The sequence below is a fragment of the Crocodylus siamensis genome, chromosome 1 (assembly GCF_052110815.1).
Source record: "Crocodylus siamensis isolate JL-2025a chromosome 1, ASM5211081v1, whole genome shotgun sequence".
In the NCBI taxonomy this organism is placed as follows: Eukaryota; Metazoa; Chordata; order Crocodylia; family Crocodylidae; genus Crocodylus; species Crocodylus siamensis.
In genome coordinates this window covers 119,684,509-119,700,842 of record NC_143395.1, presented here as the reverse complement: position 1 = coordinate 119,700,842, position 16,334 = coordinate 119,684,509, and the positions used below count along the sequence as shown (strand labels likewise).

The following is a 16,334-nucleotide window of genomic DNA, read 5'->3' as shown; positions in this document are numbered from 1 at the left end:
CAGAAGAAAACATGTCAGAAATAATCCTACTTTAACTGGGTCTCCCAAATGGTTGCATCTGTAGCATAAATAGGATCTGCAGACCCATAAGACACTGCTGCATTTGCATGTAGGTCTCTAGTCCTTCATTTTCTTCAGTAATTATATTGAAGTTATGTTGCTGTTGTTGTTGTTGTTCTTTTTGTGTAGGTCACAGTAAACAAGTGGGAGCAGTTTGAAAAAGACAAAGAGACGGTTGTCAAATATCTTAATCAAGCAAGTTCTGCCCTTGAACGCATCTTAAACTTCAGCAGTTTAGAAAGCCTCTCATCAGAACTGGAACATACAAAGGTATACATAATGTTGTATATGGTATAGAAATTGTGGCATTTACCTTCCTCAGTTTCCTTTCCTTTCCTGGGAGCAGCTTCTGTGTCACTCAGCTGTATACTCTAGTTTTCTCTCTTCCTCTTGGCTTCAGATATCTCCCTCTCTTGGGTGCCCAGGGACCAGCTGCAAAGGGAGGGCCATACAAGGGACTGCATACCGCCTAACACATGGATAGTAGAGTTCTGTGCTTGGAATTTGGAAAGATGCACATGTAAATGCTTCTTAGATACTAAAACAGGGGCCAGTCCCTCAGTCCTGACAGATTTCTGGCTGGCTACATTTTTGTGACTTTCATGCACTTACACATGAAGAATAGATGTATACCTGTGTAGCTGCCCAGCCAGTGGGTAGCCTACTGCACATGCTCAACCTATCTGCACACTTTACATGTCCACAGTGCAGAGGTAATAGAATCACAATCCATGTGTAAATGTCATAAAGGCCATTTGTGTTGCTAGAAAGTGGTTATTTGGATACACACCGAAAGGTAGAATTGCTCCACAGAGCTTGTTTCTTCTAGCTAAGTGTGTATTAGTGGTATTTTTCTTTTTATGCTGATATACTCTCATGTGCTGACTGCAGGCCAGAGCCTAATCAACCTGGAAGGGGTCTAAACAGCATTAAGATGAAGTTTTGGTACAAAGAAGAATCCTAATTAGCCTCACTTAATAACCACAAAACAGCTTAGATATCCAAATATCTGAAAATACCTCCTTGCTGAGTGCCTCAGTGATATGGAGCAGCCTAGTTCCCTAGGAAACCTGGGCACCTAACTCTGTCAACTAGTATTTCCCTCTTTGTGGCCAGATGCCTGAATTGTTAAGTTTTGCATAGCCTAAGTAGAAATGGTTTGGAGGTTCATTTGGTTGTAGTCCGAATACAAAATTATGCCTGACTACTCAATGCACCTTTGTCTTATATGACAGCAAAGAGTAAAGAGAAAGGCAACACGAAGCTCCATACCCCACCTATATGTAAGGGTTAAAAATCTAAATTCAGTTAAAAGCAGAGATTTCACCTAAACACACCATTCTCTGGGATTTCACTAAGAAAACTGCTTCAAAATCATTCAATATATTGAATTTTATACTTGGTGCATTGAAGTATCTTTGACAGTTGATAATACTTATCTGGCCTTTACTTGAATCAGAATAGGTTGCTAAAATGAGCATTTCTTATTTGAAATACACAAGTAAACATCCTTGAATTTTGTTTTTCATTTCTATACACACCGCATATAGAGTGGAATAATAATGGGAACACTCTTTCTTATCATAAATATGAAAAGCAATAATTTTAGGATCAAGGATTTTTTGAAATAAATATGATGCTTCTTTACAGGAACTTTCTAAACAGACTTTAGCCATGGCAGAACAAGCTGAAAATCTTGTGAAGAACTCCTTTGAGATACAGCTTGGATCAAAGAAAAAGCAGTTCCTTCAGGAGCAGGCAAAGGCAATCCAGGAACAAGTGAAAAAAGTGGAAGTTACCCTTGAAGAAGAGTATGTTCTTAACAAGTCCTAGTACATCTTCCCTGCCATATGAATGCATTTGGTCCCTACATTACCTTGTCAGCGTTTCATTCAAGTCTGAACAGTCTCTGTATATTTCAGTTTGCCCTGGGATAGTAACCAGAACATAATGCCAAGTGTTACTGGAAGTAATAGCACCTACAAACTAGTAATACACAGCATATAAAACAATTCCAATCAAAATTGACCAATTGTAATTATTGTTAAAGCCATAGCTACAAACCTGTGAAGACGGGACAATTGATCATAATCCTAAGGTACTCGTGCCTTCTGGGAGGGTTCATAGAGGAAGTGCCATGAAAGTATAAAAACAGCACAACTACAATATCTGATTCAGATTTTTTTGTATTTTTATGTTTTGTCCAGAGGAATGTCAAGAAGTGCCTTTTGTTTTAGTGAATGCTCAGATTTTATCTTTCCTGTCATATGCTGTTTCTGCAGCTGAAAATAATAAAAGGCATATTTTGCCAAATCGTGGTTTACAAAAGAAAGATTCAAGTCTGTGGGAATGTTGACAAAATCCTATAAATAGATTTGACATTTTATTTAAAAATTAATTTTCACACACTTACGACTATTTTAATTACAGAAGTAAACATTTTGGTGAATCCCTGTAAAGTTTAATCTGGTTCATGCTGTTAATTCCAAAAATTATCAACCTCAGATGAGTATGCCTTAGACAAGATGAAGCTGGCATTCAGTGGCAAACTATACCAGATCTATCTGTCAACAGTTTCTTCAGAATTTCAAATAGAATTCGGATACCTTTCTGGAGATAGGTTCCTAACCCCCTTGTGAAGATGGGAGTTTGTGAAGTACCTGGGGGTATGCAGAGCTTCAGTGAAAAGCTGTGAAAGACCATTAAGGTCTCTATCTTTTTGTTGTGGCATTATTTTCGGAAAGTACCATGTATCTAGTCATCTACACATGAAAGCTAATAAGCTCCAACTGATTGGACGAGTAACAATGACAGCAAAAACCTGAGCTGTTGGTTTTTATTCAGTAACCTGCTGCAAGTTAAGCGGCTGGAGAAGCAGTAGCATAAGAATGATCCAGATCCTGCTGTAAACTGATTCAGATCTTCAGCTAGTATAAATCAATGTTACTCTATTGACTTCAGTGGAATTATGCCAATTTGCTACAGGAAATAATCTGACCTGCTAGTTATGGAGAGTAACTTCCAAGTCAGTCCCCAGTTCTATACTATTTTTCCAGAGTTACCCTATTGTCCCCTAATGTTAAGAAATAAAGAAGTATTTCTTTCCATCTCAGAGGTTGGTAACCAAGGGGAGTTGGAATGCCAGCCCCCTTGGCTGCTTCATTGCTAATTATTATCCAGCTACGCTGCAATTTTGGGAGGAACCTGACTGTAGTTCAGCTATTTTTTTCTCCCCAGTGTGAATCTTGGACCTGCAACTATTATGGCAAGTGTTTGGTTATTGGTAATTTAATTCTTTACATGTGAACTATTACAGTCATTTACAATCAAGTATTTCATCATTTTTGTACTTAAACATTTTCTTTATATCAACATTTTCCATTTTGAGTAGGCTGTCACATTCTTTTGATTCATTATGTCATAGTAGTTCCATGTTGCTAGTGATATCAACACATTGAATTCTTTAGTAAAGTAGTCAGAAGTTGTGGTAGAGGTGATATCTTTTATTAGACCAACTAGATTTTTGAAAAAAAAAATCTTTTTTGTTGTTGTTGCAATTTTGGTCTAATAAAAGATATCACCTCTACCATGAGTTCTGATTACTTTTGCCTCTAAACTAATATGGCTATAATGTGGATACAGTAATAAAATAGTATCATTTTAAAAAGCCCTGAAATAATCCGACTTGGCCATATTCAGTCTAGATTGAGAAGCAAAATTATTTAAAATGTGTATTGTACTCTGATAAAACAGAATAATTTTATGGATCTCCATTAGAACACTTACGGTATTTGAAGGTTCACCCTAAAAAGCATGTGTCCTGCATAAACAGTTTTAAGATGGCTTATGCACAGTACATCATAACAATAACAATAGCAAAAACTATGGCCTACTAGTTCTATATTGAACATGTCCCAGTGCAATTTATATGAGGAAAACCTTAAGGATAAAAGGAAAACTATGGTCAGATTACCACAAACTTGGCACATCTTCCTTCTATGAAGATGGAGCTGTATCTGTACACAATAGATAGAGATGTATCTTTGAAATTGTGCAAAATCCCAGGTTTCATAAGGAAATCAAATCCCAAATGAGTGAATTGCAAATGATTTCTTCTGTATTCTAGTCTCTGAACTCTGGTTTTTGCCCACTGTCCCTGTGGCAGCATAGGATTAGAGCTCAGTGATTTTTTTTTTTTTTGCATAAAGATACAGTTAGTGATACCAAAATCTTTCATGATCATGTGTTGACTTTGCTAAGTTTTCCATTTTTTTAAAAAAGTAGAAAGTCAGAAAAAAGCCTATCAGTTTCAATTTCATTGAAATTTGCTTTTCAAAATTCCCTTTTAATGTTACTAAAAGAATTAAAAAGCCCAAAAGCAAATAAAATGTTTCAACTTGTAATTATTTTGATAAATGTTCATGTGTCAATATCTTTTTTTTCATTTGAAACTATAACAAATATATTTTTGAACTATCAATATTGCCAACAAGCCAGAAAATCCATGGTTTGCTCAGCTGTATAAAGAAACCATGCTGTGTCTGGCTTCTCGCCTTACCAGAGCCCTATTCTGCTCTTTGAAAATATAAGAAACTAAGGATACAGAGTTAAATCTAATCAACCTAAACATGGAATATATGACAGAAGGAAGGATTTTTTGTGTGTGTTCTGCCAAGGACTGGCAAAAGCATCAATCACAATCTGCATCAGTTTTAACAAATGTAACATGTACATTTATAAAAAAAATCAATTTCAATTTTAAGCAGTTATTTTTTTGTTATCTTGATATTAAATCATGACTTGTGAAAGAAGTGACTACTTGCAAGGTTGCCAGATGGCTCTTGCTTATGACATAACAAGGAGGCATTACAAAGCAGCTGTTCCTCATGGATCATATATAGTGCTAAAGGAAATTTGTCTTAGTCATTGTGCCCTAAAATGGATGTATACTCCTTATTTTTAGCAATCTAGAACACTATCAGAGTGTACCTTTACCACAGATCATTGCATATGGTCCTTAAAGTGCTTCTTTTTTTATTCACTACTTTCATGAGTTCCTGGATGATGAGCTATATTTCAAACAGTCTCACATCTTGTGTAGCCCCTCTAAGGTTAATGGCACTGTATATAGTATAAACCAGAACTAAATTTGGTTCCAAGCGCATAACTAGATTCCCTAAAATTGTTCTGCCTATACATTGGTTAAGTAGTGTTTTCTTTTTTTTTCAAAAAACAGAACATGTAAGAAAACAAGCACCATTTCACAATATTAAACTGTTTATTTTCTCTACTTAATTTGGTTAATTTTAGTATTAAAACCATGGAAATGGTGAAAAACAAGTGGGATCATTTTGGCAGTAATTTTGAAGCTCTGTCTATATGGATAACTGAAAAAGAAAAAGAACTGGATACCTTGGAAACATCATCATCTCCTTTGGACATGCAAATCGGCCAAATCAAGGTGATTGGTTCACAATACATTTAGCATTAAAACCAGTTTCTCTCTCCCTCTTTTTGTTGTTGTTTTGTTTGTTTGTGTGATAGAGGCTGTAAAGGAGAGGAAACATAGGATCCATGTTTCAGAAATACAGAGTTGTAAAGATGTCACGCTTTCTATAAAAAGTTGCCATGCTGGAAGGTTTTACAAGACCTAGAGGAAAAACCTAATGAGCTTGTTTCTCTGTTAATGTTTAATTTACACATACAAACCCTTTGGTGTATGTAATATTAAAACAATGAGTTCATACTCTTTTTATCCTTGTTTTTGAGTGAAGTTCACTGGCCTACATAATAGCAATGCAATATGTATTTATAAGAGTGCGGACAACTTTGTTTTGTAAAATGGACATTAGCCAGTAGGTACAGAATCTGGATTTAGTTCTGATAACTGAAGTTATACCTGAATTTTATGTATCTTTTTCTTTTATGCTGAAATAATAAAGGAACTAGTGTGCTCAGTAGCTTGTGCACCCATAGACCTTTACTGCTATATTAACCCTCCTGTAAATTCTCTGTACAATAAAGTAGGTATATTTTTTTCTCTTAGTTCACTCATTGGCCTCAGAAACCCATATCATCTCAGAAAGTGCCTGTAGACAAAAATACTTTGTCAGTTCAAGAGGTTATTTCACATCATCCTACAAAAATGTGTTTTCTCAAACTACATGTGCTCACAAGAGCAAGATTGCCCTAAATTATACATTTTTATAGTAATTTTTAAACTATGCACTGTATCAGTGCAAAATTCTACAGATACCTACAGTCAGACTGCTATTTACTACAAAACACTTTGAAAGTGTCTCAAAATACAATTAATTCCTGATAACTGGAAGAATTCCTTGACGGAATTTTAATTTATGAAATTGCAACCAAATTCACATTTGCTAAATAAATAAAATACACGATCTCTTTGTTGCAGCAGTGAAAAACAAAACACTGCTTGAATTCTTGCATCATCATTAAAGCAGCGTAAAAAAGAAACTTGCATAATAACACATCTATTATTTTTCTCACACATACATTAAATCAGCCCTAGCAATTCCTACATAGGAACCCAAAGTAGGGTAAGTCATCTGAAGAAAGTAAGTACTTCTGAACTGCACGTCAGATTACACAATGATTTACAGACTGTATCCGTTATATGGTTCTCCAACACTGAACCCAACCAGAGTGGTTCTGCAAAGACACAGGTCCATTCAGACAGAAGTAATGGAAGGATTAGTATCTGTTTGTTTGCCTCATGTGAACTAACTAGTAGGGATTCTGTTCCATCACAAAAATAAGTTTTTGAGAAATCCAAAATAGCTCTTCAGCTAAATGTCAGTTAGCAAGCTGAAAAGTATTGCAAAATTCATAATTTTTACTGAATTTATGGAGAAAATGATACAATCAGAATCATTGTGATATAGAAGTTTGTAATTCTAATAAAAACAGGATGAGGCACAATGAAGAGCAAAAATACTCATTTGCCCTTTGATATTAGCCTATAACTAGATGCCACATGCATTGCTTTCTTAATGAGCATATCTCCTTTTAATGAAAGTGTGCTGAATTTTGTTGCCCAGTTACTCTCTTTGTTGCTTTGTGCCACACTCCTACTGCATAGTATGTATGATGATTAAAATATATCATGACCTGAGTGACGCAAAGGAGTAGTAATATGTAATATATGATCACCAAATCAAAACCAGCCAAACTTGATAGGGGTTGAACACAGTAATTATTGCATGGCTTTACCCTGTGAACTTTGTGGAAAGGGCTAGGGGTGAACTCATGCCTTGTTAAAAGCAATGGTAAAACTCCCATGAGCTCTAGCTGAGGTAGGATTTCACCCAAACTGATTTCTTTCTACTTCCTAATGGACACATTTTCACAGAAACTACCACTGCTCTTGGCAAAGAACTGTTAACCATCGTTGGCAGGCACAGGAGAATGACTGTGGGGTTCAATTTTCCACCTCCTCTTAGGCACTTGGGGAAAGGAGAACAACAGAGTGGGAGTAAAACTGCAGTGCGTAATTTGTACCTTTTCTGCTGCTAAAGGATTTCAGCTTCAGTGCTTTCAATCGTACCTTTCTTGCTTATTTTCCTGCAAAAAGATATTGTATAATCAGAAATATTTCACAGTATACTGTATACAGAGACCTTATGCATTGATATTCTACACTACACTCTATCTACATGCTCCTTCTTATTCTAGACACTAACATTGCAAAATCCACCCTCCCCATGAGCATTTGCTTTTCAAATGGCAAATATGATATAATTCATCTTTTTGTTATTATCACAATCAGAGCCATGATTGCATAAGCTTTGTGTCTTGGATGGTACATTTTCATGATCATTTTGCAGTGCTGCCATATCTAAGTGTACCTTTACATGAGCATATATGAGGATGATAGAACGCTCACAAATATTAACAGAAGTGCTTATCTCTCCTATTCCCACCCATTTCTGAAAGCTGAGTACATTTCATTGCTTTTGAGCAGAGCTCCATGAACAAGTTAAGTGAGCCTCAGTGAAAATTCTCCACATACCCATTCATTTACTGAGTAAAAACTGCCTACCTGCTACAAATTCCCATCATTCATGATGTCTCATATTTACTTCTAATTTCCAGTGAAAATAAGCATGGTAACATAGAGAACAGGATAAAATGTGACCAACTAACGCTTGTTTCTAATTCACTTGATAAATGCAAAGCTAATGCTAGATTATCCTTACACCTCCCCTCACTGACCTATTGGGAAACTGAACCATAAGTATCAGTGGTCCCATTAGTATACCCCAAAGGAAAATTCCTCTTTGCATTCAAGTCTAGCAGTCCATTTAACCCTCTGCCTAAAAGCCAGAGACACCCTGGTCCAGCATCTAATCTCATTTATACTTACATCATACAGTTATGTAATAGGGATGGGAAATACCTATTATTTTCCAGTTTATAAAATACACTCATTTGCACATGCCGGAAAATATTCATAGTAGGTTATTACAGTCCATGTCTTATACAATGCAGTATTGTTTTCCATTGTACATTTGCTACATTTTTTTGGTAACTAAGTTGTATTTATTTTGAATCTTAATAAGCATTATTCTACCATTTCCAGAAGATAGAAGATTCTAAATATTAATCATCTTGTCTACTTATGCAAATGTGCATTTCATTTAGCATACTCTAGCAGCTTTTACAGATTTTTTAAAAATCTGCCTTCTAATGTTAATGCCAAGAAAGAACGGTATATTAAGAAGAAAATGAGACATTAAGGATATTTTGTAAGTGGAATTTTAGGATGATACGTGAATTGTCTTATTCATTAATTTATAAGAAAAGGATTGTGATGAGAAGTACAGAAAAGCGAGGAAAAAAGAAAGGTTGCTCATGATCAATTGAAAGTCAATTGTGGTCGCTTATTTGCTATTATTTTACATTTTAGGTTATTAGTAAAGAAATAGATGGTAAAATAAATGGGATCCCAAGTCTAGAAGAGGAAGCTCAGTCCTTTTCTCAGTATGTTACCTCTGGAGAATCTGCACATATTAAGACCAAGCTAACACAGATCAAAAGGTACTGGGAAGAGCTAAGGGATCATGCACAGCGTCTGGAAGGTATAATCACAGAGAATACATCACAGCAGCAGAAGTATGAAGAAAGTCTCAAGCAGGTAGACATTACAAATCTCAAAGGACTACTCCTAGGCAATTTAGAGAACTGATCTATAGCTTTCAAATAGAGCACAAAGATTACACATGGTATCATACTTTGTTGTATAGTAGATTGATAAAATTTATATTTAAGCTGATTTAAAAGGTAATGAAGTGATCTTATATTGAAGCACATGATATGTTAGTCTGTTTAAAGTAACAGAATACAGCTGTCTTGGAATTTCTCACTGTAAAATAGGTTTAGATTGTTTGTCAGTCTCACCCATCTTCAGTGTCAGATTTTATTAGATGTATTGACATATTTCTAAAGGGGAAACTATAAACAGTATTTCCATGGTGAGGCAACCTTGCAAGGCCCTAGAGCATCTCTTGACCTTGTTTCTCATGCATTTGAGCAGGCATTCAGAACCTTGCAGTATAAGGTTCTAAAACTCCAGTGAGCCCTCTGTACTCTGTAACAAAAACCTTTTCACATGATTGTTTTATAGTTTTTTTAAGCTTCTGTTTTGTATTTATTATATAGGTGCAGCAAGCTTTGTCTGAATTTGAAGCCAAAGTGGCTGAGCCTGTTACTTCATGTTCTTCATCAGCAGAGACGTACAAAGCTCTTCAAGATCACATGGTGAGCATTTGCTCAGTATTTGCTGCTTGAATGGCTAATTTAGAAAATGAAAGGAACTGCAAAATACCATATAGCTCTTATTATGGTAATCTTATTATGGTAATCTCTTAAATTACAGATAGGGGGGCTGGCTTTCCTCTATGGCTTCCCCCACAATGGCAGATATAACTCAGGTGAGGATTCAGTTTAAAAGGAAAGCAATATCATTAACCATCCCTTGTCATCATCCCAGATCCTACCAGAGCCTTCATAATTGAGCCAGGGTTCCATTAGCAGCTCCTAGCAAAGTACACTAAACCACAGCATCTCCTAGATGCTTCTGCCCTCTTCCCCAGCAGAGTGGTTTGTGCTTCTAAATCTCATCTTTTCCAGACTCTTTCCCTCACTGTGTAGGTAAGCTTGGGGGGAGGGGAAAGAGACAGGATTTTTTTCCTGTGCATTGAAAACCATTTTAATAGACTAAAGGTAAGAAATGCATACATATTCTACTGTTCCTAAGAAGAATTTTCAAGAAAAAATTGTCTTGGCTTATAGAATCCTGTCATTAGAATTCCTTTCAAAATGTTTCCCTTCTGCAATTCTTTACACACTAGAAACACCTTTAAGCTGACAAATTCAGATCTGAAATCAGTCTCTAACACCCAGAATTTTGGGGCATTCAGATGTTGGGTTTCCATTTGATATATTAGCCACATGGATACAATTTACAGAATCTGGATCTACACATAGAATTCAGAAACGCCTAGAATTCACTACTTCCAGGTCCAGGTTTTTGGTTTCTCTAGATATAGATATACTGTATTTACCCAAATCCACGATGACTTCAGCTTTAAGACAACCTCCCAATAATGACTTTCTATACATAGAAAATCATAAATTTGTTATAATTTTCCATGTTTAGAATCTAATTATTGGAGAGTCATCTTAAATTTGTTCCCTGCATCGCTATAATAGGGAGAGCAATGACAATGGGGCAAGCAGTGGGAAGCTGTAAGCAGAGGGATAGGCAGCCTCTGCCCATGCCACTTGCCCCCCACCCCAGCACCTGTCTCCTGACATCTGTCTCCTGGTGCCTGTCCCCCTGCCACTTGCCTCCTGCTGGTGCCTGCTTTCCCTGCCACTTGCCCTCCCCATCCTTCTGCCCTCCCCCCACACCACTTCTGCCAGTGGCTCTGGCTCAGGCTTCAGCCTCTGGCAGAACACACAGCGATTACAGCTCCAACAGGTAGTAGTGGCAGCCCCAGCCCCAAGCCCAAACTGGGAACTGAGCCAGAGCCACAGCAGCAACCCTGCTGCTGTGCAATCTGCCCTGCACTTCCCCATGTGGTCTCCCCACCCATTCTCCTCCCCCAAACTGTACAATCTCCCCTGCACTGTATTGTCTTCCCTGTGCTCCCTACCACCTCACACTGCATGGTCTCTCCTGCTCTCACCCCTTTCCCTGCACTGCTCCGTTTCCCCCATGTTGTAGCTGAAGCCCACAGCAGCACCCTCCCCGGGGCCATATTTGAAGCTAAGATTGCTTTTCCTCCCATGTTGAATAAGGAAAAAAAGAACTCATCTTGGATTTGAGTAAATACAGTAGATATAGATAAATAACATGTACATGCTACTGTAGTCAGTAACTATGGTCTTGTTTTCAGCTGGGAGGTCCAAATCTTTGCAATTGTTGCAGATGGAGATGATATATATGCCTATGCATACACATATACATATGTGTGTATATGCACGCATGTGTGTGAGTATGCATGTATATACTCATGTAAGTCGTAGTGGTATCAGTAGCAGCTACCTGCAAAAGTCATACACAAGGATGATCTGGCCACTTAAACTACAAAAAATAGTACATGTTAAGAGAGAAAAGGTCTGCTTAATGACAGGGAAAAGAATGTTCCATGAAGGAAATGTATTTATTACTATTATTGTTAAGCACTACTGCTGTCCTTGGTGCTTAACTGTTAGCAATGAATACTCAGACGTGATAAATGTAACCTGCTGAGAATAAACTGTTTTTCTTTATTTAACTACAATCACTATCAGTTCCTTCCTGGTAAACTTATGTTTCTTTGTGAGTTGGTTATTGTACATTCATCCCTTTTCATGCCTTGCTGTTGTTATTGCCACCTATTTATTTAGTGGAACTATACTGTTCTTCAGTTTACTATTTTGGGGGCTCTTTTCAATTTCCCCTTTTCTATTAGTTTGACTATTTTTGGTTTGTTTTCCCTTGAACATTTTGAATCCCTAGATGGGTCATTGTTAGGCTTGACAGAATTTGATTTATATATATATAATTTCAATAGATAATATTGATGTTTATTTATTTTTAAGCATTTATTTTTATTTTTATCAATTTAAATGTTAAGGATTAAGTGAAATTAGGGATGTAGGGAGAAGACAATGTATTAATGACAGTACGCTATCATTATAGTGCAGTTCAACCGCCTGCTACAACAAACATAACTACTGTAGAACTGCTGCCAGCTAAGTGGCCGGGGTGCCATCGGTCCCAGCTCTACTCACCCATAGCTCTGTCATCCACTTTGTCACTTCTCTTCCTGTGTTCCCAACCCCCTGGGGTTTCTGGGAGTTGCAGTCTGTAGCAGGACTAGGTCTCCAGGTATGATGTGATGCCCCCCAGCAGCTTTGGAGCTCCTGGTTTGCTTTGGTTCCCTCTTCTCTCATCTGCTTTCTTACCTGCCATGCCTTGCTGTAATTGTTTAACTTGGAAAAAAGGAGACTGCACAGGACCACAGAGCAACTTCTAATCTGTTGTTGATACAGTGCATCAGCTTACCATGGGCCCTAGTGGTCAATTTTGAGGCCTCTGACATCCCCTATAGCCTTGCTCATGCCTCACAGGTGTTACTGGTTAATTGTCTGGATGGGCCCTTGGCCCTAGTCTAAGATCCAGCCCTTTTACACCTCCATGTCCTTAAGAGTCCCAGCAGGCCCTCAGTGCCCCAGTGCAAGATATCACCCTTTCAGGCCTCCATGTTTTTAAGAGTCCCAGCAGGCCCTCCCCAGGCCTCTGTGTGCTTACTGGGCCCCTGCCTTCTTGGCCCCCAGTGCCATATCTGGTCTCTGGGCTCTGGTCCATGTCCCTCCTGTCTTGGCTTCAGGTCGTAGTACCAACTTGCCCCTGCTGTGGTCTTGCCCCTCCCAAGCTCAGGATTCACCCCTCAAGGGCTCTGGTTTCATCCCTCATGGGCTCAGGATTCACCCCTCACAGGCTCAGCAGTTGCCCCTTGGAGGGTTCAGGCTTCCACACCTTGGCAGCCACCTTTCTGCACTTAGGGCCTAACCCTCGGCAGGGCTCTAGGGCTAGGGACAGAAGTTACACATAAACTAGTTTAAGTGATCAGAAACTGGTTTAAATCTGTAACAGAACAGAAGTTCAATCAGTGCACATAAACCAGTTTCAAAGTGGCTGAAACCAGTTTGAAATAAACGTGGTTGAATGTAGTACCAGACTTAACTGATACTGGTTAGACTGGTTTATGCAACTTCTATCCTAGATCCCTTCCTGGTTTAACTTAAACTAGAGTCCCCAAGCATCCCAGCATGCTCTCTGGGCTGGGTTGAGCAATGACAGGCAGGGGTGGAGGCCTGGCCAGATGCTGGCCCTGGAAGGGAGCAGGGAGGAAATTTATTCCCCTACTCCCTCCCCTGTCCCACCAGCATAGACCTGTCACACATTTCTCTGCTCACTGCTCTAGTGGCGGAAGCATGGCCAGCCCTGGCAGTAGCCTGGAGTGAACTGGCCAGGGAGGGGGTTTAATGCCCTCCTCCTATCCCACTAGCACAGACCCAGGCCAGGGTCTGCCAGGTGCTCCATAGCGACAGGGGCGGGGGCACGGCCAGACCCCAGCTGTCATGGCAGAGTGGGCAGGGAGGGAGGTTATTCCAGCCTCTGTTTCTGAAGGGTCACAACCAGGGTCTGCCTGGCCTGACTGCTGTGGCCTATCTCTTCCTGCATGGAGGAGCAGTGGGATAAGCCCCCATCTGCCCCCTCCACTAGACACCAGACAGAGAGGGGGAATAACCCCTCTCCCTGCCCCCTCACCTAAGGGGCCCTGTGGCCAGCCTCTGGCTGCACCCCTGCGCCTACTACTAGTGTGGCGAGCAGGGAGCAACCCTGATGGGGACAGCAGCCCCTGTGATGGTATCCCAGAACGTGAGCCTTTTCCCGGCAGGGGGATCTGTGCTGAGGGCCAGGGGCAGGGAAAGCTGCCTGTGGACCCTGTGCATTCTGGTACTATGGGCTTGTTCACTTTTGGGACCATAAATGCCTGGCCCTGCCATTCCCTAGCCTTCCTCCCACAGAAAAGCATGGATAAACTCTAAATGTCTACTGAACAATCCTTTATGCCATTCAAGGAGCAAGGGGCATCTGTACCTGGGGTCCACCCATCATATGTAGTGAAACCTTACCAATTCTGTGTCATTCTAGTCCTTTGAACCCATGTACTTGAATATGATTTGGTGTGTGTTTATTCTTTTCTCATTGCTGTTTATTCTATATGCCTTCTGTATTGCTGTTGCATTTCCACAGGATTTCTGTCAAGCAGTGAGGAAAATGAATAGCACTCTGACTTCTCTCTCAGCTTGTGCCCGTAAGATCCCCAGCAAAGATAAGGCTAGTCAAGAAGTTGTGACATTGCAGCAGAAATATGAAAATATGCTTAGTAGCTCTAAAGAGAAGCAAGCCATACTGGAGAGTCTGCTAGCACAGTGGCAGAAGTAAGTAAATGTCTCAGTCTTAGTTTGTGAAACACAGACTTATTTCTACAGCCAGTTCAAGAAAACAGGGAGAAAGGGGATGGAGCTGATAATGTTTTACACTAGACCTGGAGACGGGAGTGCCACGTTCCCAGGTGCACAATTGGCAGCCTGGCGTCGAGGCCAGAACAAAAGTACTAATGGTGCAACCCTGTCAGATTCCACTGAATTTGTGAATTCTACTAAATACCTTGTCACAAGGACAAGAAAATGAAGGACACCAGGGCTGTCCAACTTCTGAGTGGCCGAGGGCCATGTCCTACACTGTCTGCAACCCCCAACCACACACCACATGTGCTCCCTAGGGCTCCCAGCATGTGGCCACTGCAGCCCAAGCGCTGCCAGTGCCACATGGACAGTGTGAGCCTCTGTGCCTCTATCCTGACCATGCTGCCCTGCCCCAGAGACCCCAGCTGCCACAGCAGCAGGAGCAATGAGGGAAGTGATAAGCAGGAGAAAGCCTATAAGCTGCAAGTTAACCCATTGTGCGCTGAATGCAGTTTGCAGGCCAGCTGTTGTACTACCCTGTTTTACACTGTGTTGCATGCTATGATTTCATTAGGCAGGAGAAGGAGCGCTCTGTCTTTCTGACCTGGTTAGAGCGATGTGAAGCTGCAGCCAAGCTTCCAGGACAGTCCATTTCTACTGACAGAGTGAAACTGGAAGGTGAACTACAGGCAGTGCAGGTAAATTTAAATATTAAAAATGAACCTAAAAGCTAAACTGCTCTTAAGAATTTGTTGTTTCTATTTCTAGTTTTGTTGGGATGAGTCTGCTCATTTGTTTTATGACAAACTGACTGATACTCATTTTTAGTTTCATTCATATATTATATATTTTAACAAAGTGGAGACCAAATTAGAGAAGGGATTCAAGCCACATTACTGTTTTGCAATTTCTCTACCCATTGAGGAAAAAAAGATCACAGGACTGAAAGGAACTGAGGTGTATGATACAGGATAACTCAGACTTCAAGGAAGACGTGTAAGTTTTATTCCCCACATGAGAGAATATTTTGAGGAGAAAAATGGAAATTCAGAATGGAAATGGTGACTTTGCAGCACTCCCACAGGATTTTTTAAATGTGAATGTTTCTCACAGTTCTGCTAGGTGTCTGAAAGCCCATCTGTATGCCTCCCAATTATATACTTGGTCCAGTAAAAAAAGTATCACAAACAAAAATCCTTGCCACTCACAGCTTTAAGGCATTTTCACCTCTGCTTTATTTTCACATGTACCAAATACTGTAATGAATTTGAGCTCAGTGTTTGGGCAAATGCAGCACCCTTTCTCACCCTTTGTAAATTCATTGATAATTTGTACCCTAGAGAAGAATGGGGGTGAGGGGTGTATTTACTCAGGCCAGAGCTTGAATTTTTTTACACAGCTGTAGACCTAAATCCTCCTTACACATAGGTGCACATATGTACTTGCAGTAGTGCAGTTTGGGGCACTTATGCATGGTTCGGATTCTGTTCCACCTGTAGCAGAATAGGATTGCCTGGGTTTACAGGCACCTACCAGAAATAAAACAGAGGAGGCTGTGGCCCCTTCCATGTTTCAGCCTGGTAGCTAGGGCAGATACCCAGGGAACAGGAAGCAGGAGACCCAAGAGTTAAGTCACACTGAGGAAGATTAAACCTACATTTCCCTTCTATGTCAAATCAAAGGGTGTGGACACACAGGTCACTGACAGATGTGAAATAAAA

At 39.7% G+C, this 16,334-nt stretch overlaps 1 protein-coding gene across 1 annotated transcript in view; it reads left to right on the top strand.

Moving 5' to 3' along the window:
• The window catches only part of SYNE1 (spectrin repeat containing nuclear envelope protein 1), a 515,591-nt gene that overhangs the window by 209,644 nt on the left and 289,613 nt on the right, over positions 1-16,334 (top strand). The window contains exons 29-35 of the mRNA XM_090041573.1: positions 190-330; positions 1,711-1,871; positions 5,371-5,521; positions 8,993-9,220; positions 9,745-9,843; positions 14,399-14,586; positions 15,188-15,311. Of these exons, the coding sequence (XP_089897699.1) occupies positions 190-330; positions 1,711-1,871; positions 5,371-5,521; positions 8,993-9,220; positions 9,745-9,843; positions 14,399-14,586; positions 15,188-15,311 (1,092 nt within the window). The remainder of the gene's footprint in view (positions 1-189; positions 331-1,710; positions 1,872-5,370; positions 5,522-8,992; positions 9,221-9,744; positions 9,844-14,398; positions 14,587-15,187; positions 15,312-16,334) is intronic.